General features: G+C 41.4%; 1 protein-coding gene across 1 annotated transcript in view; it reads left to right on the top strand.

The window, feature by feature from the left end:
• The first annotated feature begins 7507 nt into the window (after positions 1-7507).
• Positions 7508-24438, top strand: part of RAB14 (RAB14, member RAS oncogene family) — a 31335-nt gene continuing 14404 nt past the window's right edge. The window contains exons 1-2 of the mRNA XM_074974194.1: positions 7508-7719; positions 21073-21131. Of these exons, the coding sequence (XP_074830295.1) occupies positions 21080-21131 (52 nt within the window). The 5' untranslated portion in view covers positions 7508-7719; positions 21073-21079. The remainder of the gene's footprint in view (positions 7720-21072; positions 21132-24438) is intronic.

Below are 24438 nucleotides of genomic sequence, written 5' to 3'. Positions count from 1 at the left end.
ACTGGTGCAGCTGCAGCACTATAGGTGAAGACAAGCCCTAAATTTGAAAGCTTGTCTCTCTCACCAACAGAAGTTGTTCTAATAAAATATATTACCTCATCCACTGTATCTCTTTAAGAGCTTTGAGTCATTTTCTCTGAGAAACTCCCTCTTGTGGAAATTCTTCCTCGTGTTTTGTTTTCAATTATATTTCTAGTAAAACTGATTCCATATACAGTACTGCAACATTGGAATTTTTTTCTATTGCATCTGTGTTATCTGTTTAAAGTTATTCTTTATGTATGTTTTTATACTGTACTCATCACCATAGTATTTGAAGTACCATAGTTAGGGCTTTGACTGTAACAGCTGTGAAGAAAACAAACTGATGGACGTCAGTAATACAAATTTAATAGACTACCTATCTATCCTTTTCTAATGTGCTTATCACAGTGGTATCTGGTTTTTATTGTTCATACATATTTTGTATTTATTTTTGCTATAGATGTAAAAAACAAATAAACTTATTATTTCTCATGTAGTTATTTTCAGACTCATGCCATAACCTCTGCCCACATATTCTTGGCAGTGGAATTCCAGTGCCTGCACAATGAGAGGCTGAATTGGGAGCAGGGACTCACTGTTTCACAGCTGATAGAGGTCAGTTCATTTTGGGGAGGATTTTCTACACAGCTGTACACTGAGGAAAAGGAATTCATAGGGTCAAAGTAGTTAAAAATGGAAAATACTCAATAGATCTCCTGGAAGGATAAGATATTGCCATGGGATCTTTACTATTAATCTGGATGGGCAGCCAGGATCTCAAATTAATGTTTTATGGGAAAGCTGGATTTGTATCTTATTTATGGTGTGCACCATCATATCTTAAAAATATGCTACTGTACAGGAACCATCATCACAGTGTGTTGATTTATAAGAATACACGTTGGTGTGGTTCTGTATGTCTGAGATCAGAATTAAGCCCTTATTATGCTTCAATAATTTGGTAGGAATAAAAATTACAGAATCTAGATTTAGTATCAAATATATGTACTAACATGCAGAACCATTAGCTCTTTCCAAACTCACTTAAAACCTAGTGAACTTTTAATCCTAAAACTAGTAAATGAAATCTCTTCGCCTGCCTTAATTGAGGCTTTTGCTTTTGTTGCAATGAAGCTGACAAAGCAGTCTGTTCATTCTTAGAATCATAAATCATGCACTGAAACCTTGCCACATGGCTGCCCTCTAGCAGCTATTGTAAGAATAGGTTTCAGAGTAACAGCCGTGTTAGTCTGTATTCGTAAAAAGAAAAAAGAAAAGGAGTATTTGTGGCACCTTAGAGACTAACCAGTTTATTTGAGCATGAGCTTTCGTGAGCTACAGCTCACTTCATCGGATGCATAGCATATCGTGGAAACTGCAGAAGACATTATATACACACAGAGACCATGAAACAAAACTTCCTCCCACCCCACTGTCCTGCTGGTAACAGCTTATCTAAAGTGATCATCAGGAAGGGCCATTTCCAGCACAAATCCAGGTTTTCTCACCCTTCCCCCCCCCCCCAGACACACATACAAACTCACTCTCCTGCTGGTAATAGCCCATCCCTCTTTGAAACCTCTCTTTATAATGTGCATGATAATCAAGGTGGGTCATTTCCAGCACTAATCCAGGTTTTCTCACCACCACCCCCCCACACCCCCCTCCAAAAACCACACACACAAACTCACTCTCCTGCTGGCAATAGCTCATCTTACAATGTGCACAGCAATAATCCAAGTTTAACCAGAACGTCTTGGGGGGGGGTTTGTAGGAAAAAAACAAGGGGAGATAGGCTACCTTGCATAATGACTTAGCCACTCCCAGTCTCTATTCAAGCCCAAATTAATAGTATCCAATTTGCAAATGAATTCCAATTCAGCAGTTTCTCGCTGGAGTCTGGATTTGAAGTTTTTTTGCTTTAAGATAGCGACCCTCATGTCTGTGATTGCGTGACCAGAGAGATTGAAGTGTTCTCCGACTGGTTTATGAATGTTATAATTCTTAACATCTGATTTGTGTCCATTTATTCTTTTACGTAGAGACACCTGGTGGCTGAACTTTGTGACTTTGTCCTTACCCATAACTATTTTACATTTGGGGACAATGTATACCTTCAGATCAGCGGCACTGCTATGGGTACCTGCATGGCCCCACAGTATGCCAACATTTTTATGGCTGATTTAGAACAACGCTTCCTCAGCTCTCGTCCCCTAACGCCCCTACTTTACTTGCGCTATATTGATGACATCTTCATCATCTGGACCCATGGAAAAGAAGCCCTTGAGGAATTTCACCATGATTTCAACAATTTCCATCCCACCATCAACCTCAGCCTGGTCCAGTCCACACATGAGATCCACTTCCTGGACACTACAGTGCTAATAAACGATGGTCACATCAACACCACCCTATACCGGAAACCTACTGACCGCTATTCCTACCTACATGCCTCCAGCTTTCACCCTGACCACACCACACGATCCATCGTCTACAGCCAAGCTCTGCGATACAACCGCATTTGCTCCAACCCCTCAGACAGAGACAAACACCTACAAGATCTCTATCAAGCATTCTTACAACTACAATACCCACCTGCGGAAGTGAAGAAACAGATTGATAGAGCCAGAAGAGTTCCCAGAAGTCACCTACTACAGGACAGGCCTAACAAAGAAAATAACAGAACGCCACTAGCCGTCACCTTCAGCCCCCAACTAAAACCCCTCCAACGCATTATTAAGGGTCTACAACCTATCCTGAAGGATGACCCAACACTCTCACAAATCTTGGGAGAAAGGCCAGTCCTTGCCTACAGACAGCCCCCCAACCTGAAGCGAATACTCACCAACAACCGCATACCACACAACAGAACCACTAACCCAGGAACCTATCCTTGCAACAAAGCCCGTTGCCAACTGTGCCCACATATCTATTCAGGGAACACCATCACAGGGCCTAACAACATCAGCCACACTATCAGAGGCTCGTTCACCTGCACATCCACCAATGTGATATATGCCATCATGTGCCAGCAATGCCCCTCTGCCATGTACATTGGTCAAACTGGACAGTCTCTACGTAAAAGAATAAATGGACACAAATCAGATGTTAAGAATTATAACATTCATAAACCAGTCGGAGAACACTTCAATCTCTCTGGTCACGCAATCACAGACATGAGGGTCGCTATCTTAAAGCAAAAAAACTTCAAATCCAGACTCCAACAAGAAACTGCTGAATTGGAATTCATTTGCAAATTGGATACTATTAATTTGGGCTTGAATAGAGACTGGGAGTGGCTAAGTCATTATGCAAGGTAGCCTATCTCCCCTTGTTTTTTTCCTACAACCCCCCCCCCCCAAGACGTTCTGGTTAAACTTGGATTATTGCTGTGCACATTGTAAGATGAGCTATTGCCAGCAGGAGAGTGAGTTTGTGTGTGTGGTTTTTGGAGGGGTGTGTGTGTGTGTGTGGGGGGTGGTGGTGAGAAAACCTGGATTAGTGCTGGAAATGACCCACCTTGATTATCATGCACATTATAAAGAGAGGTTTCAAAGAGGGATGGGCTATTACCAGCAGGAGAGTGAGTTTGTATGTGTGTCTGTGGGGCGGGGGGGGGAAGGGTGAGAAAACCTGGATTTGTGCTGGAAATGGCCCTCCTTGATGATCACTTTAGATAAGCTGTTACCAGCAGGACAGTGGGGTGGGAGGAAGTTTTGTTTCATGGTCTCTGTGTGTATATAATGTCTTCTGCAGTTTCCACGATATGCTATGCATCCGATGAAGTGAGCTGTAGCTCACGAAAGCTCATGCTCAAATAAACTGGTTAGTCTCTAAGGTGCCACAAGTACTCCTTTTCTTTTTTCTTTTTATTGTAAGAATCTCTCTCTCTCTCAGTAGAGATGTCACTATTCTTAACAGGTTTCAGAGTGGCAGCCGTGTTAGTCTGTATCAGCAAAAAAAAAAACAACAAAAAACCAAGGAGTACTTGTGGCACCTTAGAGACTAACAAAATTATTTGAGCATAAGCTTTCGTGGGCTAAAACCCGCTTAATCGGATGCATGCAGTGGAAAATACAGTAGGAAGATATATATACACAGAGAACATGAAAAACTGAGTGTTGCCATACCTGTTACAGTTGGCACAATTGGTTAGGAAAATGACAGCTCATTATATTAACGTAGATGTAAATGTTACATTGTGTAAATCTGCATGTAGAATCTTTTATATTGTATAATCTGCACTCAGACCGTTAAACTATAGGGGGTATTATTGACCCAACATATAGACCCAACACACTAGTCTAACTTGTGTATCCATAGCATTTAGAGCAATCTGAAATCATATTATTAACTCTTGAGGTGTGAATACACATATTTTACCCCTTCCCATAATACAAGGACCAGGGGTCACCCAATTAAATTAATAGGCAACAGGTTTAAAACAAACAAGAGAAAGTACTTCTTCACACAATGCACAGTCAACCTGTGGAACTCATTGCCAGGGGTTATTGTGAAGGCCAAAAGTATAACAGTGTTCAAAAAAATATTAAATTCATGGAGGATAGGTCCATCAATGGCTAATAGCCAAGATGATCAGGGACACAACACCACACTCCTAATGTCCCTAAACCTCTGATTGCCAGAAGCTGGGACTGGACAACAGGGGATGAATCACACAATACATTTCCCTGTTCTGTGTATTCATTCTGAAGCATCTGGCACTGGCTACTGTTGAAAGACAGGATACTGGGCTAGATGGACCATTGGTCTGACTCAGTATGTCCATTCTTAAGTTCTCAAATTCTTAAGTACTTTTTCAGTGTGCACATATTTGTAATAAGTTTTAAAAATGTATTATTCAGCCATTTAAAAAAGCTTTAAATAACCAAAACCCTTACTAAGGACTAAATATATGTACAATTTCCTCTTAAAAGACAAAAAAGCTTGGGAATAGCAGCAAAAATATTAATAAATTAGAAAACTTCCATTTCCCCCACCCTACAACAGGCATAGAGTGTGGTGGGTAACAAAGCAATCAGAAGACAACCCAGTGCATGTGGAAACATCTCCCTCATCTTTCAGAACTCATATACTAACTCTACTTAGGACGGATGAATGCCTGATGATGGTAAACATTACTCTGATTCAAATTATACTTTTTACTGAAGTAATAATACCGATAATGTGTTGCATTCATATAACAGCACTATTGGAATTCTGAAGGAAGGTGGGAAACATGATGTGTTTCTAACTCATTAATGGCCTTCTAGGTCATGGCTATTTTGAATGCCATAGGTAATTTTCTTTACAGTTTTGTTTGTTTATGCTTTACATTATTGTTACAATAAAATGACACCATTAAGGTTTATTAGACTCAAAATTTCAACTATCAGCTGGATTTTGGGTGTGTGCATATTACAAACACTTTCTCTTTGCTTTATTTCTAGGCACATAACAAATGCTGTTCTTGGTCCTGTGTGATTGAAGGACTGGAGGTTACAGATATAGTGGATTTGGAAATCTTCAAGCTATGTGCACAGCCTGTTTTCTTAGGGAGAAAGTCCACTTGGTTTATCTTTGTAGGCTCACTCAGAAGAATAATTTTAATTTAACGTCTGGTTGCAGTAATTGTTTTCTGAAGGGGAAAATCCCATAATTTCTGTAACCAGGAGGGCACTGTGAATGCAAATATAGTTCCCTTTTCACTGGGGGATTCCAGCAGCATCACCATACCTGCCTACAATGGAAAAATGAAAAGTCTAAGATTTTCCTCTTGGCTAACACCTCCTCACTCATCCCCTCTGTACTATTTGAACTTGACCATTATTTTTATTGTAGTCTGCATGGATAGTCTATCTCTCCACTCAGTCTCTATTTTATTCAGTTTCTTTTTACTCCGTGTAGCACCCACATCCTTGGTGCTGCCAAAATTCCAGAGATTTTCCAGCCAGCACTGATGGCCTGAGAAATCTGCCGCAAAAGCTGAGGTCTGAGTGTCACCCATTGGGACCAGCAAAATGCTATGTTGTGATGCTGCATTATGACATGCTGATTTTTTTAGACATAGTATCATAATTTAGTCTCATCATATTGCTGGCATCTTTATGGGACACCATGTTTATGAGTGTTACTCATGGGTCACTTTTAGGGCACAACAGCAAATCATAGTCCCTTTGTGAAACTTCTTGATGTACTAGTTTCAGAGTAACAGCCGTGTTAGTCTGTATTCGTAAAAAGAAAAAAGAAAAGGAGTACTTGTGGCACCTTAGAGACTAACCAGTTTATTTGAGCATGAGCTTTCATGAGCTACAGCTCACTTCATCGGATGTACTAGTGTCTCTATGAAACAATGTATTTGTGTGTTTTTCTTGTGTCCTCTGATTAATTTGTGTGTGTAGGGGAGGGGCAGGGGGAGAAGGGTGAGAAGTTCACACTTTAAGACCCTGGAAGCCATCAGCAAACTATCATTGTAGCATTATGGCCCACTGCCATCTGGCAGGCTGTATTGTTGCTACCTCCTATTGTGAGAGGCTGGTGTCTTTCCATGAGCTGTTAGTGTGGGTTTCCTTGTGTCCTTTCATTATTGTGCAGGTGCCAACAAATGGTCATAAAACACAGCACCTGTCCTCATTGCCATGTGGCCCCTTGTGTCTGTGCTAGTGTTTGCCTCCTGACCCCTTGTTAATTTGTCAGGGTCACTTTGTGTCACACCCCTGAGGCAGTCAACAAATTGCCATGACATTGTGAGGCTGGGTCGGGGCAGGCTGAGGTGGTTTATACCAGATCCCCTCGCTATGGTGCCAGGTAGGGTGACCAGACAGCAAATATGAAAAATCGGGAGGGGGTGGGGGGTAATAGGAGCCTATATAAGAAAAAGACCCCAAAATCTGGACTGTCCCTATAAAATCGGGACATCTGATCACCCTAGTGTGAGGGCATTGTGTCTGTGTGTGCCACGTATGTGCCCTCAGCCATTTCTTGCCCGGGTACCTCAGGGTCTCCACAGTAGACAGGGAACCGGCACTGCGCTGCTTGAGGCTGCACCGCCACCTCTGTTTGGGTGACGAGCAGCTGCGTCAGGGACACCCTCCGTTGGTGTTTAGATGGGTCCCCGCTAGGGGCCGGTGGCCACTGGCTGAGGAGGGGCACCGGGATGGGGGGTGTGGCACGAAGGAGGAGCAGCCGCGCCTGTGGGGCGGGCGGGGATGATTGGCGGCTCACTGACCCAGGCTGAGACTTTTCCCGCCCGCCCACTCGGCGCGCGCCCCAGGCGGCGCGCGCGACTCAGGACGCGCCCGGGGGCAAGAGGGAGCGCGTGACCCGCCGCGCGCACCCCTGCCCAGCACGAGCGCGCGCGCGCCGTCGCCTGCTTTGGGCACGGCCCGCCGCGTGCGGTTAGGAGTGCCCCGTGATTGGCCCGAGCTCTGAATCCCGCGCGCCGCTTTGTGCGGCCGGGCCCCGTTGAGAGTGGGCGGGGAAACCCCGTGCACAAGACACCGCCATCTTGGATAAGGGAGGGATGGGGGCGCAGTAGAGCCGTCAGAGCTGAGCTTGTGGGAGCCCCGGAGACCCAGCCCGGCCGCCGCTGCCCAGCCCGAAGCAGAGCCGTACAGCGCCCAGAGGGGACCGGGCTGCCGCCGCCGCCGCCACCGAGAGAGCCAAGCTGCACAGCCACCAGCTCCCCGAGCCCAGGTAATAAGGAAGCGGCGGCACCTCCTCCACAACGCCGGGCCCAGAGAGCCAGCCCCCGCCCGGTCTCAGCCCGGCCGGCCTCCTCGTGAACCCGGCCGGAACCCCTCCTTGCCTGGCGAGTCATCCCAGGACTGCACTCGGAACCCATCTCCTGGCCCCCTTGCCCTGGGAGCCTTTCAGCCCCCGCAGCGGTGCCCTCCTTCCCCGCCCCACAGCCACCCGCGGCCTAGCCTGGTGATCACTCCGGGCCCAGGCCTCGCTGGGACGTCTGCTCCGGCTCCTCGGCCTTCCCTTGCGCCGCTCCCCTTGCTGGGAGGTCCGAGGCGGATGCAGCCTGCACCCCGCATCAGTGGGCCCGAAGCCCCCTGACCCCGCCTGCTGCCCTGCCACCAGCCGCCTGCCCATCTGTAACGATGAGGCACAATGGAAGGGGACAGAGCCAGAGCCCTGGGGGCTGGGCCTGCCAGGTAGGGTGAGGCTGGCTGGGCAGGAGCTAGGCCTCTGCTGCGCTGGTTCTCTGGCCTCCGCCTCCTCTGCGCTGCTGCACACTCGCATTCCCCTTATGTATGCGTGCAGTATGTGCCCCTGCATAGTACGTGTGACTGCACGTGTGTGTGTATCGTTATGTGCACTCAGGGTTTGTATACAGTAGGGTATGTGTTTGCGATGTAGGCTGTTTGTTTCTGCTGTCCCTAACTTCAATATTTAAAATTTATGTTGCATGAAACTATGATAAAGAATCTTTCATGTAGAAATAATAACAAATCCTCCAAATCTTTGTCTGAGAGTCCCCCAAAACATTCTGTAGTTCACTCTTTTAGGCAAAACTATTCTAGATGCTGCACAGGAAAATGGATTAAAAGACTCATCGTTGTTTTCTGTCTCCATCACATTTCTGAATTGTCTTTTAACGATGATATTCTGGAGTGGGTGGATGGCTTATTTTGGGAACAAGTTTGTGACAACAAAAACACTGGCTTCATCAATTCTGTGAAGCAAGGAAAGGTGTGTGTTAGGCTCTGTCTACAGTTATTTTGCTTTCACGTCCATACTGTATGGCCTTTCTTGCTACTCAGTTTCTTTCTAATAGTCTTAAATTGAGTGCCCACATGAGGGGTGGAGGACACACAAATATAGATACAAGATCTTAGAAAGATTTTTAATTGTGACTATGCTGACAACATGAAAATGGCATTTGTCTACACTAAAAATTGACAGGTAATCTAAAAAATTCTCTTAGTATTGGGTTTTGAACTAGAAACTGATTCTGTAGTGGATGTGTCTTTTGTGTATTATTATAAATGTTAACTGAAATATCTTGCATAAAACTGCTAGAGACTTTCTAGCCACAAAAAAAAGTAAACATTTAAATTATAGTATTACTTAAAGTCCTGGGTTGGGATTTGGTCTATGTTATGCTGAGCAATTTACAAACATAAGTGAGAGAGTTTCTGCGTGGGGGAGTTAACATCTAAAAGTGTAACTAACTGCATATGACTTAAAAGGAAAGTTACTAACTCCTGTGAAGGATTGGGGAAACCACTTAAACCAGAGCTGTGGTAAGAAACTCCAATCTCATGTTTTTATGACTTGTTGGTGATCTTGAGATTGGGGAAACATGGTATTTACAAGTGTATTGGATACGTTTGTCCTGAATGAAGCCATCATTAAAGGAAAAAAGATGGAATTGTTTAACATATTAAAATTAGAAGTTTTGAAATTGTTTAGAAACCTAGTTATAAGTTTTTTTTTATTTCCATATGTCAGTATATCCAGTGGGCTCTCAAGATGTCCCCCCCCCCCCCATCTTTCTGAACCAATGAAATAGGCACTTTCCCTACTGATAAAGAGTGTATCAAGCTGGTGACTTAAACAGCCCAGTAACTAATTGCTAGAGAATCCTAGGTAGTTTTCTGTTATCTGTCTAGTTGTTACCAAAACTTTTGGTGTAGTATGTAATTTGCCTGTTCAGGCTTACCTTGCAGTAGATATCTGTGGGAGAATGTGGCTTTGCTGCTAAACAAGCATTGAAAGGAAACGCCTCATATACAGTTGAATGAATATAAAATTTTCTTTTGCTTCAAGGTAGTTGCTAAAAATGTAGCTTTCTGAAGGTGGTATGGAGTGTTTTTAAGTGACTTGTGTTTTACCTTGGGCATTATCTCTGGTTTTGATTGAGTGGTCATACTCATAAGCACAAGATTAATTCTCCTAGCTATTGAGACTTCTGTACACAGAGAGGACATCCAGTGCACCTTCTCTCTTTCCTCTTCCCCCAGCCACCCCCAACCCCCTCCGCATCTGTAGAGTAATATTCTGTTCCATTATTTCAGCACAATGGGCAATAAAGGCTTGGTTGTTGTGTCCAACACAGCTTTTAGTTAAAGGGATTGCAGAGTTTATTAATTGTTGGTGAATCTGAACAATTTTGATACAATGTAAATGTTAGAAACATTTTTCCTAACTCTACAGTCTCGGCCTGGGTTCTTGCTATATAATGCATATCCATACATTGTCTTCAGTGACACCTGTGTATGCAAGTCATAGTCTTTGGGTTAGTTGCAAAGGTATAACTGATACCAGGAAGGAAGAACATTAGTTGCTATGGCTCTGCAGTGTTAAAGGGGTAAACATAATTGAATTATTTGTCAATAAAATAAACAGATTGAAATCAGAAAAGGAAAAACTGCTGTTTCAAGAGTGCTATCGTATGGTCACAGAAGAACTGCACTCTTAATCAACAGGGTTAACTGTGAAACTTAGACACTGCTTAAATCTTACCAAAAAGCAGCTTCTTGTGGTAGGTCAAGTTACGTGCCTACCAGACTTATTTCTTTATATGCTGCTTTCCCAAAAAGCCTCAAACTTTCTTTATTAAGGAACACATAAGTGCCATCAGTTCAGTACTCATGTACAATTCTACCAGATGAAACCAGTTTGTCACTGGGAAGAGAGAACAAACCTTAAACTACTGCTATATCAAATAGTTCATAAGTGCTTGCAGTTCGAGTCCCACTATCATTAGATGGAGTAGGAGGGGGATGGTGGGTGGAGGCACGTATATAACTAGTTGGCTGGTGGGGGAACAACCTTAAAGAATAGTCTCATAAGTACATTTCCTCTTCTAGTTAAGAATTTAAAGAAAACTAGCATGAAACAAAACTTAGTTTTTGTTTAGTAATGATCAGGCGCCATTTATGTAAAGTCTGTTTCTCCTGCTCCCACAAAACTACTCTAAAGCAACCTCAAATATGCCTTCCTGTCTTTGGGCAACTTAGTGCTACTCCAACCATAAATGGCACCTGATCATTAGTAATGTAGACTAAGCTGTCATTCTGTATTTTTTTTTTTTTTTTTTTTTTAATTTTTGCTTTAAACAGTCACTCCTGCTTTAGCGCATCCTGCTGACTATTTAATGGGGATTTGATGAATGCAGATCAGGTGATCTGACATACTTTCTGCTGTTTAAGTATAAGACTCGCTTTCTCTTTATGGAGGAATGTCTGACAGCAGAAATATAAAATCCTTAGTAGTAGTGAGACATTCCCGTCAATAGAAAAACCAACAGTGATGTTGCTGGAAAATTAAGGGCAATGAGATGTTTTCTGATAAAATGAAGAACTTGGGAGTTGATTCTGATGGCTCTAGGCACTATTCATATGCCACTGTGTAATAATGTGGTGTGACCTTGATACTTCCTCTTTGCTCTGAGTAGGACTAGTAAGATTGCAGAGGCAATGTATTTAAAGCTGTTATCTTTTTGCACCTGGCTGTTCCAGTACCACCTCCTGTAAGGATGAGGGGGACGAGAATAAAAAGTGCTTTAGAAACCTCGGACTACTACTCGCACTGACTCTACCCAGGGACTAGGTTAAAAATTGGTACCTTGTTCATCATATATGTTCCTCTTGTAGTCTCACACTTGCTGACTCCAGTGACAAAGTTACTGCTTGCATTTTACTCTTGTTGGCTGTTTTGGCTTTCAATACTGAGAGCAAGTGTTCTTTTGTTCAATCATGCACATAGGCAGAATTGTTCACAATGTACCAGTTACTCCCATGCAAACCCATTCAGGACAGTGGAGTTGTGCAGTTATAAATAAGGGCCTAGTTTGGCCTGCAGAAAGTATTACTAATGGTAGTACACACAGTGGGAAAATAATCTTGACACTTTGAGCTCAGGATGAGTTTCCATGACTGCCAGTTTAGTTTCTTGTTTTGTTTTAAACAGAGCAGACTCTGCTTGGAGATCAAGAAACACGCATGGAAACCCATGATGCCATTTTATGTCACTTTTCAGAGTAGAAGTGCATTATTGTGCTATGGTCATAGTTGGAGGGTATAGTTTCTTTCTGGAGCTTATATGGGTGTTTGAAGCAGGTGTGTTTGTGTGACTCTGATGGGGAACCTGTATCACTAGTAGGCACATAATTACTGAGACGACATTGTCTAAAGCACATCAGTTATAACTAGTATTCAGATATACTGCTTCAATTATAGCTTGCCATAACCTGATTTTATCTAAGTTCTACTCTACACTGGCAATGCTAAAGCGCTGCTGCAGCAGTGCTTTAACATGGCTTGTGTAGGCATGGCACAGTGCTGCGGGAGGGCTCTCTCAGCGCTCTTAAACTCATTTTCACAAGGGGCATAGCTACCAGTGCTGGGAGCCCGGTTCCAAGCGCTGGTGCACTGTCTACACTGGTGCTTTACAGCGCTGAAATTTGCTGCACTCAGGGGTGTGTTTTTTCACACCCCTAAGCGAGAAAGTTGTAGCACTGTAAGGTGCCAGTGTAGACAAGTCCTAACATGAGTAACGACTAGGCCACTTTCAGAGTGTAGGAGATGTAAGTAGTAACTACATGTTGCTACACTTATGTAGGTAAAAGGGGTTGGAGTAGCACTAAGTTGCACGAAGACAGGAAGGCATATTTGATGTTGCTTTAGAGTAGTTTTGTGGGAGCAGGAGAAACAGACTTTACGCTGAACTGTGTCCATGTAAAACTACTGTTGATAGATTGAGGTGGTGGAGAGTGTAAATCACCTGTAGACCACTTTTTCTTTGAGGATTTAATATAGAAGACAGTACTCAGATAAGTCATTAAATACATTACTGTTCACTTCTATCTTAAGACTTAGTAAACACTTTACAACTCTCAAATTAAACTTCTCAACAGGATTGTAAGAAAAAGCCTTTATGGGTACTTAGTCTTGGATTTTTAATTTTTTTTTTTAACCATGTTACTGCTCCTGCAGCAGTGCTTTGAAGTACGAGTGCGGTCACGTGTGAGCTCTGGGAGAGAGCTCTCCCAGTGCTCCTGGTAATTGGAGGGCTCCCAGCTCCTGGTGCGCTGAGAGCCTGTTTACACTAGCACTCTAAAGTGCTCTGACTTGCTGCGCTCAGGGGGGTGATTTTTCACACCCCTGAGCCAGCAAGCTAGAGCGCTATAAAATGTAAATGTAGCTAAGCCCTATATCTGTACAGTGAAGTCCTGACCTGCTTATGGCCTGTAGTTACTAATGCCGTGTATATGGTGATGGAACACTGCTACTAACAAAATGTAGGTTAAATAAACTAAATCTTTTTTAGATAAGGGCCAAAGATCTAAATCATGTCACCTTTTAAAAATATTGATTATGCTTTTTCAATTATGAATTATAAACATTTTTAAATGCCATTACTTAGTGGGCTATCTTATTTGAATCATACAGTACTGCTATATGCAAAAAACAAAATACTGAAATTAAGGCACTGATCCAGTAAACATTTAAGCAGGTACATAACTTGACTTCAGTGGAACTAATCTTGTGTTTATAGATCAGCACATGCATAAGTGATTGCAGGATCAAGGCTAAAATTGGGGTTTTTTTTTTTTTTTTTTGTCTTAGGGCATAACTATAGCTGAACCCCTTGGTAACAGTGACTATAATATAATTAATCTTAGCATCCAAAATAATACAAAAAAAAATCCACCACGGAAATATTTAGCTTTTAAAAAGGGGAACTACATAAAAATGAGGATGTTTGTTACGTGGAAAGTAAAAGGAGCTATCAGAAGGGTTAAATGCCTGCAGGCAGCATGGGGACAACTTAAAAACACCATAACAGAGGCTCAGACTAAATGGATACCCCAAATCAGAAAGTACAGTAAAAGGATCAAGAGTACCACCATGGCTAAACAACAGAGTAATGGAGACCATTATAGGCAAAAAGGCATCCTTTAAAAATTGAAAGTCAGATCCTAGTGAGGTTAATTGGAAGGTGCACAAGAACTTGAGAAGCAACTTGCTAAAGAAAAATTCTTAATGTGGTTTTTTTTAATAAGTACAAATGGAGTAAGTACACCTGCAGCTGGCCCATGTCAACTGAATTGGGCTTTCAGGAACAATTGGGAAAGGGATAGAAAGTATTATAATGCCTCTATATAAATCCATGGTGCAGTCACACCTTGAATACTGTCAAGTTCTGATCACCCCATCTCAAAAAGGATATAGTAGAACTGGAAAAGGTTCAGAGGAGTACAACAAAGATGATCAAGGGTACGGAATGGCTTTGATCTGAGGAGAGACTAAAAAGATTAGGGTTGCTCAGCTTAGAAAAGACAACTCGGGGAATATGATAGAGGTCTATAAAATCATGATGTGGAAAAAGTGAATAGAGAAGTTATATCTAGGAATGTAAAATATTAAGCAGTTAACTGGTAAGTATTACTCTTACCATTAACCCACTCTAACAGTTAACTCCCTGCTCATGGGTCTCGAACAGGTTCTCCTGCAGCAGAGAGGCTATTTTGGGATGCTGGTAAGAGGTGACTGGCAACCAGGAAGGAGCGGGCATCATGAGAGGTCACTGGGAGCCCTGCCTCTTCTTACAGGGGCCAGGTCAATGATAATGCTCTAGCCCAGCTGCGGGGGGCAGCTAACCAGGCCGGGGGAGTGTGTTTAGATCTGTGGGGTGGACAGGAGCTGCGGGGCCCCGTCAGGGGGTAAAGTCATCTCCAGCCTCCTCCATGCCACTGAAAGGGGTTCGGCTGTGGAGGCGGACAGCTTGCTGGTCAGGGAAGGGAAGCTGCTGCTGGGGTGGCATGGAGTGTTTGTGGAGGCTGCACTGTAACAAACTAGGTACCTGGGGCCCCTCTCCCTTTTCCTGGGTACTGAGGATGCAAAGGGGGTACTGGACCCTCTCAACTGCCCCAGGCTCTCCTGGCTAGGCCTGTTGTGTCACCCGCCCCCCGAGCTCAGCTGCTCTTCCCCATCTATCTGGGGCAATGAGGGAGAGGAGATGCAGCATCCTAGGAACAAGGATCCTGCCTGAAATGGAAAGAGAGATGCCTGAATTGGTTAACAGATATTCCCACAATACAAAATCCAGGGGTCACCTGGTGACCCTAATGTACATCAGGTTTAATACAAGAGGAGCTACTTTCACACAATCCACAGTTAACTTGTGGAATATATTGCCATTGGAAGTTGTGATGGCCAGAAAAGTTCATGGAGAATAGGTCCATTAGTGGCTATTGTCAAGGACACTACACTATGCTCAGAGTATCCCTAAACCTCCAGCTGCAAGAGGGTGGGACTGGATGACAGTACATGGATCACTCAAAATTGCCCTGTTCTGTTCATTACCTCTGAAGCATCTGGCACTGGCCAAAGTCAAAAGAAAGGATGCTGGGCTGGATAGTCAATTGGTCTAACCCAATATATCTGTTTTTATGTTCCCCTTAATATCTTGCTCTTTGTGCATAATAATGGCAAATGACATCTAGGTCTCTGTGTATAATTAGTTCACACTGTTCTTTCCAGTGTACACTGTGATATCTTCAGACTACTTACAGTGCAGTCAAGTATGACAATCAGCTAGTCTTGATGAGGCAACCTAATTATATAAATTTGTTCCTTTAAAAAAAAAAAAAAAAATTCTGCCTTAAACTAGTGGTTTTCAACCTTTTTTCATTTGCAGACCCCTAAAATTTCAAATGGAGGTGCAGACCTCTTTGGAAATTCAACCTGTGGTGTGCGGACCCCTAACACAAGAATCTTAGACAGAAAACTGACTGAACAGAATTCAGCTATAAATGTTGCATGTGCTTGGCATGGCATTTGGTGTAGCGTGGAAAAGGGTGCTGAACTGTGGACTTCTATGGTGATGACGACAATTCCGTGTTTTGACCTCTAAGTGGGGGTATTCACATACTCTTGATCAGAAAAACAGAGTGCCTCTTTTGGGATCTGAAACTTCATTTTCATAGTCAACTTTCACAGGTTCTTCAGACATAGTCTTTGAACCCCCAGGTTAAAAACCACTGCCTTACACAATGCAAACTTTAAAGAGATACCCAATTAAATGTAGAGTCTGACTTGCATGTTGCTCATTCTTTAGAGATTTAAGACAATAAAATGGGAAGGAAGTAAAATGGATGTTTTGTACTTGTTTGTTTAATTCCTTAATTGTTAGTAAAGTTTCAGATTTAATAGATTCTTTACGAAAACAAGTTTCACATAAAATTCTCATCTATGCTGAAGAAAGTTTAGGGCCTTACTGATATCCTGGCTGTTGCATCAATTTTGTGTTGAACAACTTTTCATTGTTAACACTGAAGCAATTTTGTTTGGAAATGTCAAGAACTGCCATACTGGGTCAGACCATTGGTCTCTCTATCCCAATATCCTGTCTTGTACAGTGGTCATTACTAGCGCTTCAGGGGGATCATACAAAACAGGGCAGTTGGAAAAATTCATTCCCCCCCCCCACCGCCTTTCCCTCCCAGCTTCTGGCAGTCAGAACTTTAGGGCCACATTCCTGAGCATCTTGGCTAATAGCCATTGATGGACATATCCTCTCTGAACTTATCTAATTCTTTTTGAACACAGTTGCACTTCTGCCTTTGTATCATCCCATGGAAATGAGTTCCACAAGTTAACTGTATGTTGTTAAGAAGTACTTATGTTAGTTTTAAATCTGTTGCCTATTAATTTAATTGAGACCCCCCCCCCCCCCGTTCTTGTTATGTTTAGGGGTAAATAACAATTCCTTACTCACTTTCTCCATACCATGACAGAGGTTTATAAAATCATGAATATCTGCCCTCCTCCCCTTAGCCTCCAGTGGGTTGTTTTCTAAGCTGGAAGAGAATATTGAAATCATGCTGCTATTCTATAAAACTGCTGGTACGCTTAGTCCTTTGGTAGTCTGAAGTCTAGTTTACACCTTCCCAAAGAACATAGTAGAAATAGAAAAGGTCCTGGGAATGGCAATGAAAATCTTTTTGAATGGCATTAAAAAGACTAATACTAACTAAACAGTGGACATGAGGCATAACACATGATAAAGCTGATAAAAGAAAACTAATCTATGGAATGCTGTCTTCATTCCTACTACACTCTTTGCCAACCAACATAAAGGATTAGACATTATGATCGATATTAGTAGTTAATCTTAGGATAAAAAACTTATGGCCTGACAAATCTTTAGGTATACTTAAAATAGCTTAATTGCTTGGGGTTAAGATTTCCCCTCGCCCATGTTTTATCCACATTCATTATAGGGATTTTTACAGCTTTTGAAGTATCTGATAGTCCACTGTTGGAGATAAGATAGTGGCCTAGTAGGGCACTCTTTTGTGTTCTAAGTAGTGATCTAACTTTTAGTTGTATAAAAGTGACTATATAACTCATCAACAAATTAGATGCTAATTTCAAATTGGAGTTACCTGTATTGGACCAAAACACTTTCAGGCATCTGGAAATGGTTAACTGAACCTGGCTTGATCTTAAATTTGATCTGATAGCTCTTGAGTGGTCATTAAGATCTTTAACTTAGTATCTCAATTGTACATTCAGAAGTATTAATTGGAATGGCAATGCTTTAGTTACTTTATGTAGTGTACTATTTCAGTATTGATTAGACACTTGTAGTGTTACTGATGTGTAACATGGTGATTCCCAGTATGCATCTGAAAGTTTTGTGGCTTCATAATTTATCCATTGATGTATTTGGGAATTGGTCCTGCTTTGAGCAGGGGGTTGGACTAGATGACCTCCTGAGGTCCCTTCCAACCCTGATATTCTGTGATAGACTTTTTTGAAGTGATCTTATAGCACAAATGTAAATTGAGAAATGCTTTTATGTGCGTTTTAAATCTTAAGGTATATTTTGATCAAGAAATATTTGACTTTAGGCTTTGTTTCTGAAATATTCATTCTTGATGAATGCTCCAAATATTTAAAGATTTAAAAATTAGAAGGAGTTAAACTTTATCTCTGGTCTAGTCTACATTTAATGGTTTTGGTGGCATGGTTAGAAGTGTGGGGGAGAATTGCACCCCAAATTGATATCACTATGCTGGCAAAAGCCTGATGCCTGATCTACACTTAAATTAGATCAACCTAGTGAAGTTGCTCAGAGCTGTAAAATTTCGTGCCCTAACACCCAATATAGACACGTCTAGGTTGATAGAGAATTCTTTATATTGTCCCTATATATTATACTGGGAGAAAAAACAGTAGCCAAACTTAAGTTTATTCTGATCTTGTTAAGATTTTTCTGACACTGAATGGTATTGCTCTTGGGACTCATTCTGCTTCCTTTCCAGCATATAAAACCTGGAAGATGCAGTCAGAAAATCTCTGCAGCATCAGGGTGTGTCCACACTGGAAAAGCTGCACTGACATTGAACTCTTTATGTACTTGGAGCATTAACATTCATCTGACACTGAAGTAATCTTTTTCTAAATATGATGATCTTCAGGAATATAGCAAATACCACTGCACATCCAGCAACTGGTGGTGTAAGCTTGAAAGAACTTGAGCCTTTTATGTGAAACGACAAAGCTTGGTGCTGAAGTTATAGCCCTATATCAGTGGGTTGTTTGACTCCCACAATTGCTCTTCTACCGAGTACAACAGCAAGAAGTACTGTCCTTGCAAAACTACTGCCTTGCACTGCTTTCAGACAGTCTCTGGAGGGGGAACTAAAGTCTTGTTCTGAGAACTATAGTCTGGGGTGGAAGGGGAAGAAAACTATTGTCCTCTCCAGTTCTCTCTCTCTCTCTCTCTTCTCTCCCCTTTTTCCCTCTCCAACCAAAATAGTGCCAAAGGTGCTCTGAGCTACTGCAGAGCATCTCATGATGGAAACTTGCCTTGCTATTACATTACCAGAATAACTTTGTGCAAAAACTCCTTTGGGCTATCTAGGCTTAGTTTAGGCCTAATAGAATTTAACTTATGATGTTTTAGGTGGTTTACTTAGCTGCTTGGGGTACATGGAGTGGAAGTTGCCTAATTCAAGAGACCTGAGAAAGGTAGAGAAGTGCTGTCTGGTTGGACAGAGGGGAAAGGGGAACTTCCTCTGAATAAAACAGCTGGGGAAGGGGAAAGTCACTGGTACTGCCATATCTTGCCTGGCACACATTAAGATCTTTAAGCTATTCTTACCCCACCCCTTCCCCCCAAAAGTCCCTGCTGGAGTCTCTTCCTTCTGTCCTTCCTGCTGTGCTCTAAACTATTGTCCACACCATCTTTTTGGATTCACGCTGTATGCAGTTCCTGTTAGTCAGTCAACTCAGGCTTTTTCCTTACCTTGTGTCGTCATTGGTTTGGATTAGTTTCCTTTTTAGGTGAGTAAGAAGAAGTGTTTACTATGGTATATATCAAAATGCCGTTGAACTGTCAGCATTTCTATAGTGTTCCCCACTGATTTTACTTGACTGATTCTTTTAATATATAAACACACTTGTCCTATCTCACGAGTTGAAGTTGCACTAATTGTAATATGACTTAAGTGGGCTAGAGATCCAAAACCACCAGTTACATAGAGGGATATCTGACATGCAGGGGGTAGGAAAAGAATGAGTGAGTACAGAAGATGTTGAACCAATGAATACTTAACATTTAGTCATATGGGTGAGCAGCACTATCCTACCCACCCCAGCCACCTGTTTAAAATGAGGAAATAAGATGCATGAGAAGTGCCACTAAGGGAATTAATGAAGGGACAAGGCTGCTAAGGAAACATCTGAGCAGGACTAGAACTCCGACATAGCTGTACTTTGAAGTAGTAAAACGAGCCTTCAGTAAGGCAGAGGAGTCATTCATAAATGTTAAACTCACAAGAACTATAGTTCCAGTTTTTAAGCAGGTATCTGAAATCGTTTAGATCCAAAAATTGCATATATTAAAGGTAAATAATGGCAATGACTTGGTTTGTCAATCTAGACAGAACTAAGCATTCCTTATTCCTATGTATTTAAACTTCCCAGAATAATTCACCTTATCTTACTTAGTATACCAGTTATAGTAACGTTTAAGTAAAAGTTAATAGGTTGATATGATATAAAATGATCAGTTCATGTAAAAGTAGTCAAATTACTGAGGCTTGTTCACTGCTGTCTGGCTGACAAAGCAACAATTATTGTCCGATTTCCTGAACATCTGACCTGTGGCTTAAGCTCTCTCAATGCCTGGGTGTAGGAAATCTAGACTTCTTACTCAACAGAGCATGGGGCCTGAAGTAGCCTTCTCTATAAACTAGAGTGAGCAGGTTAGCTGACTTAAATTACAGTATACCACAGAATGTTTTCCAAAGATAAACACTACAGATTTGCATATTTTAAGTTATTTGTAATGGCAAAATGGTGGTTATGGCTTTGGTTCAAATCTTAAAGTGCACTTTTTTTAGAAGAGCTTTTGGGACTTCAAAAGAGGTGTTCTAAATTGTAACTAGCACTGTATTGTCAAACTGAGACTTCTCCACAAATGTGGAAGTTGGAATGTCCTATTTTCTGTCAAACCATCTGCACTAAAGAATCTGATTACACCTCTACCCCGATATAATGCAACCTGATATAACATGAATTTGGATATAACGTGGTAAAGCAGTGCTGCGGGGGAGGGGGGCTGCGCATGCTGGTGGATCAAAGCAAGTTCGCTATAACACAGTAAGATTTTTTTTTTTTTTTTTGGCTCCCAAGGACAGCGTTATATTGGGGTAGAGGTGTATATTATACACTCCCACTAGTGCCGGAAGCTGCTTGAGCTTTCTCTATGGAGCGGCTAGACTAGTACTTGCACTAGTTAGAATTTGTTCATGGAAGTCCCTGGTGCAGACAGTGCTTCATAATACATGACATGGAAGGGCCTGTTACTGGATGTCTTGTGTTCTGAGTATTTGCATATCTTCATCCATTGGCTGCATGGAAATGCAGTAGAAGTCTGAGATTGGAATAAAAGGATAGCTCAAGAAAAAACATGCACTCATTTTATACTCTTCAGGGAGAAGGGATGTATCTAAATCAGCAATACAGATTAACCATTTAAAACCACTGATCTATTTCTTTTTTTTTTTTTTTATAGTGCCACAATGGCAACTGCACCTTACAACTACTCTTACATATTTAAGTACATCATTATTGGTAAGTATGAAATTGAAAATGTTTTTACTTTAAAAACACATGTTGGGATAAATACTTGCTTACAGACATTCTAAAGTGTATCTGAACTTTGGGTGAGTTCCTACTGAAAGGAAATCTTTCTGTTAAGTGTGCATCTAGAGCAATGTTTTTCATTATGTACACTTCACCTTGCATCTCCTATTGTTTCTACTCTTTCTCCAGCCGCACAAAACTTCATCTGTGGAATATTGTGTTTTAAAGTTAAAGTGGTAAATATGCGCTATTTACTGAAATCCACCTTCCTTTGCTTTCTGAGCACCGCTTACCAGGCGTAGTTCTAATTGGATTTCATTGTACCTCCCCCCAAAATTCTTATTTCTAAGGCCACAACACTTAGCTCTGTGTATACCTGGTTTTCTGGTGCTTGTTAAAAGTTGTGCTGCAAATCACATGAAGTTTAACTACTTATGGGATGGAGGGGGGGAATCTGGGAAAAATGCAAACTCATTTCTATAGAGAACATTCAGCCAGTCTGCTGCTTGCTCTGCTTTAAAATTAATGAAGATAATTATACCAGTACTGTAGTAGTATTGTAGTTATCTGCTTTATTTTTTGTAGCTGGATTATCCTGCTACTGTTTGTTGATATGCACAGTGGTTGCTTTCTAAGGCTAGAAAAGAGAACAGTCCAAACAAGGCCATTGAAACAAAAGCATACTCGGTAGAGTGTAGTTGTCTCAGCAGAAAGCACTACACTGAAGACACACTCTTCCCAGCGAAGACCCGTTTATGAGCTGGTAGTGAGTGCAAGTTCAGTATTCGTTCCCTTAGCAGGGTGGGGCTGTATTCTGGTGCAATCTTACAATACAGAAATGTTTGTCAATCCCAAAGGGTTAGTGACTGTAGCCCCCATTTTTGGCTATTCTTGGTCTCCAGTATACACTTTCACAGTGTAAAGGGCTTGAAGGTAGCCAGATTCTTTGCTTTTTTTTCCCCCTCTCATCATGTGTAGGTGGCTGAAGGGTAGAATGACTTAAATCACCAATTTTAATCATGAATTAAATCAGTGTTTCTTCCTTGTTGATTTAAATTGATTTTAATCTTGTTTTGCATCTCTACTGTCAGTTTTCCTAGAGAGAGGTTGATTCTCATTGGTTGGCATAATTTGGTGGTACTCTTGTTGACCAGAAGGATAAACTATAATCGTGTGATAAGTATACAGATGTAGTATAACATGCTTCTCAGATGCTTAGTTTACTATTTTAGAAACTTGAATGATACATTTTTATTCAGTAGATAAATTTTTTTAATTTTTAATCTAGTGTTGCTGCATTTGGTGAAAATTGGAATTCAATTAAATACAGACATTTTAAAACTGTTTTTATTAAATTACCTTACATATGCTGGTTACCTAACTTTTTTTTCTTGTCAACGCATTTTACATTTTAAAGCTGCTTTTATTAAACAAAAATAGTGAATTGAATGTTTCTGGTAACTATGGCCTTCAAGATTTTATAACTAGTAAATCTTATCCTCACACCTCATTTTTATTCATAGATGGGAAGAGAGAAAACAAGCTTTCCTGCTTTCTCAACTACAATTGGTTTCTCAACGTAAAACTGAACTAGTTGAATAGACAGAAACGAAGAAAACATTCTCTCTGCACCTGCAGAAGAGGCTAATGCTGTCAAAAGTTGGTTTAGCACTTCAGCAAATTCTGGCTCCAGATTCTTGGCCAGTGACTTCTACCAGTTCAGTGGTTTGACTTTCTTTAAAGCTTTGTAGCAATTGGGTACTGCTTTAACATTGGTTTTTATTTAAATGATTTTAATAGATCATAGTAAGCTTAGGACTTAATCTAGGTTGTCATTTAAAAATCCCCCCCCCATTTTTAAAAGTGTTTAATTTAAATAAAATTAAAATGTTGGGTCTTCTGAAAAATACTTTTTTTTTTTTAAAAGCCATCCTGGGTGGATGCGGAAAGATGCTGGAAATCAGCTCCCACAACTGCTCTAACTTGTACTGCAGACAACAAATCTACAGACAGCCCAGAATTTGGGAGGCACAAAGGTGTATCTCCACTTTTAGATGAAAATTTCAGAATTTGGGCCATTGTCTTTTATTCTGATGTAGCTTGTCTTTATTGGGAAATTGGTGTTCATCTCAGCCTGGGAGAAAGCTTTTGTGTACTCTGTACTTTGAGTTTCAATTAAAAAACAAAACTAAAAACTAGTCCACAGTCACAGTCTGACTAAGAAATAACTGAAGTAAACCCGTATGTACCTGCAGTGGGAGACTTCCTGTTCACATGTACAATACGACCTATGAAACTTTTTTTGTAACAAATACATGTGAGGTACGTTGTACTGCTGAGTTTCACGGAGTGGCATAGTTCCAGGATTGCACAGGCAAACTTATGCAAGTGCATGGTTAAATCAGAGTAATGATTTCTATAACCCTCTCTTAAATGTCCCTGTCTTAAAACTGCAACTTAGCTTTTTTTTTTTTTTTTTTTTTTTTTAAATACAATGTGAACAGATTACCCTGGGTACCAATGCCTGCAGTGCAACTTATGGGGGAGAGGCTACAGTGGCTTTAAGTCTCCTTCATTCTCTCAAATGCTAGTGACCTGGTTTAGTCCTTGGTGCAATTCGGGCAGCTCTGGAGGTTCTGCTCACCCTAATTATACCCCTTATGCCAAAACCTGCAACATTCTGCCTATGCTGGGGAAATCCTCCCTTGGCTAAGTGGCTCTTCCAATACTTTATGCTGCTGCAGCAGCATAAAAGGGGCACAGTTAGGGTGTATGTGTGGGGTATGGTGGGGAGGAAAATCCTTCATGTTTTCCAGTTGAACTTGGAACCCACAGCATCAAAAAACAAATTTTGTTTCTTTTCATTTATAAAAAAACGTAACTGAGAGATTAAGCTGCATAGTCACTGGGGCCAGCTGCTTGAGGACATATGATTGCAGGTACTAGGCCCGTACACTCCTAGGGTGTCTTTTGACTGCAGAGTGACAAAATTAAGTTTACTACGAGCACCTTATCTTGACCACAAGAGATGTGTGGAGTATTGTGGGTTATCTATATTGTTGCATTTAAAATTATAAGCAAACTAGGGAAATAGCTAAATGAAATGACAATGAGGCAGGTGCACAGCTGGATGAAAGACCATATTCAGAATAGTTACCAATGGTTTACTGCCAGACTGGAAGGACACATCCATGGGGTCCTGCAAGGGTGTCTCTGATCCAGTACTATTCAGTTTCATTAACAACTTGGATGATGGAGAGTAGGCTTATAAAAGTTGTAGACAACACCACACTGG

Source organism: Natator depressus, chromosome 16 (assembly GCF_965152275.1).
Source record: "Natator depressus isolate rNatDep1 chromosome 16, rNatDep2.hap1, whole genome shotgun sequence".
In the NCBI taxonomy this organism is placed as follows: Eukaryota; Metazoa; Chordata; order Testudines; family Cheloniidae; genus Natator; species Natator depressus.
The sequence above is the reverse complement of the archived record's forward strand: the minus strand, read 5'-3'. Positions and strand labels throughout refer to the sequence as shown.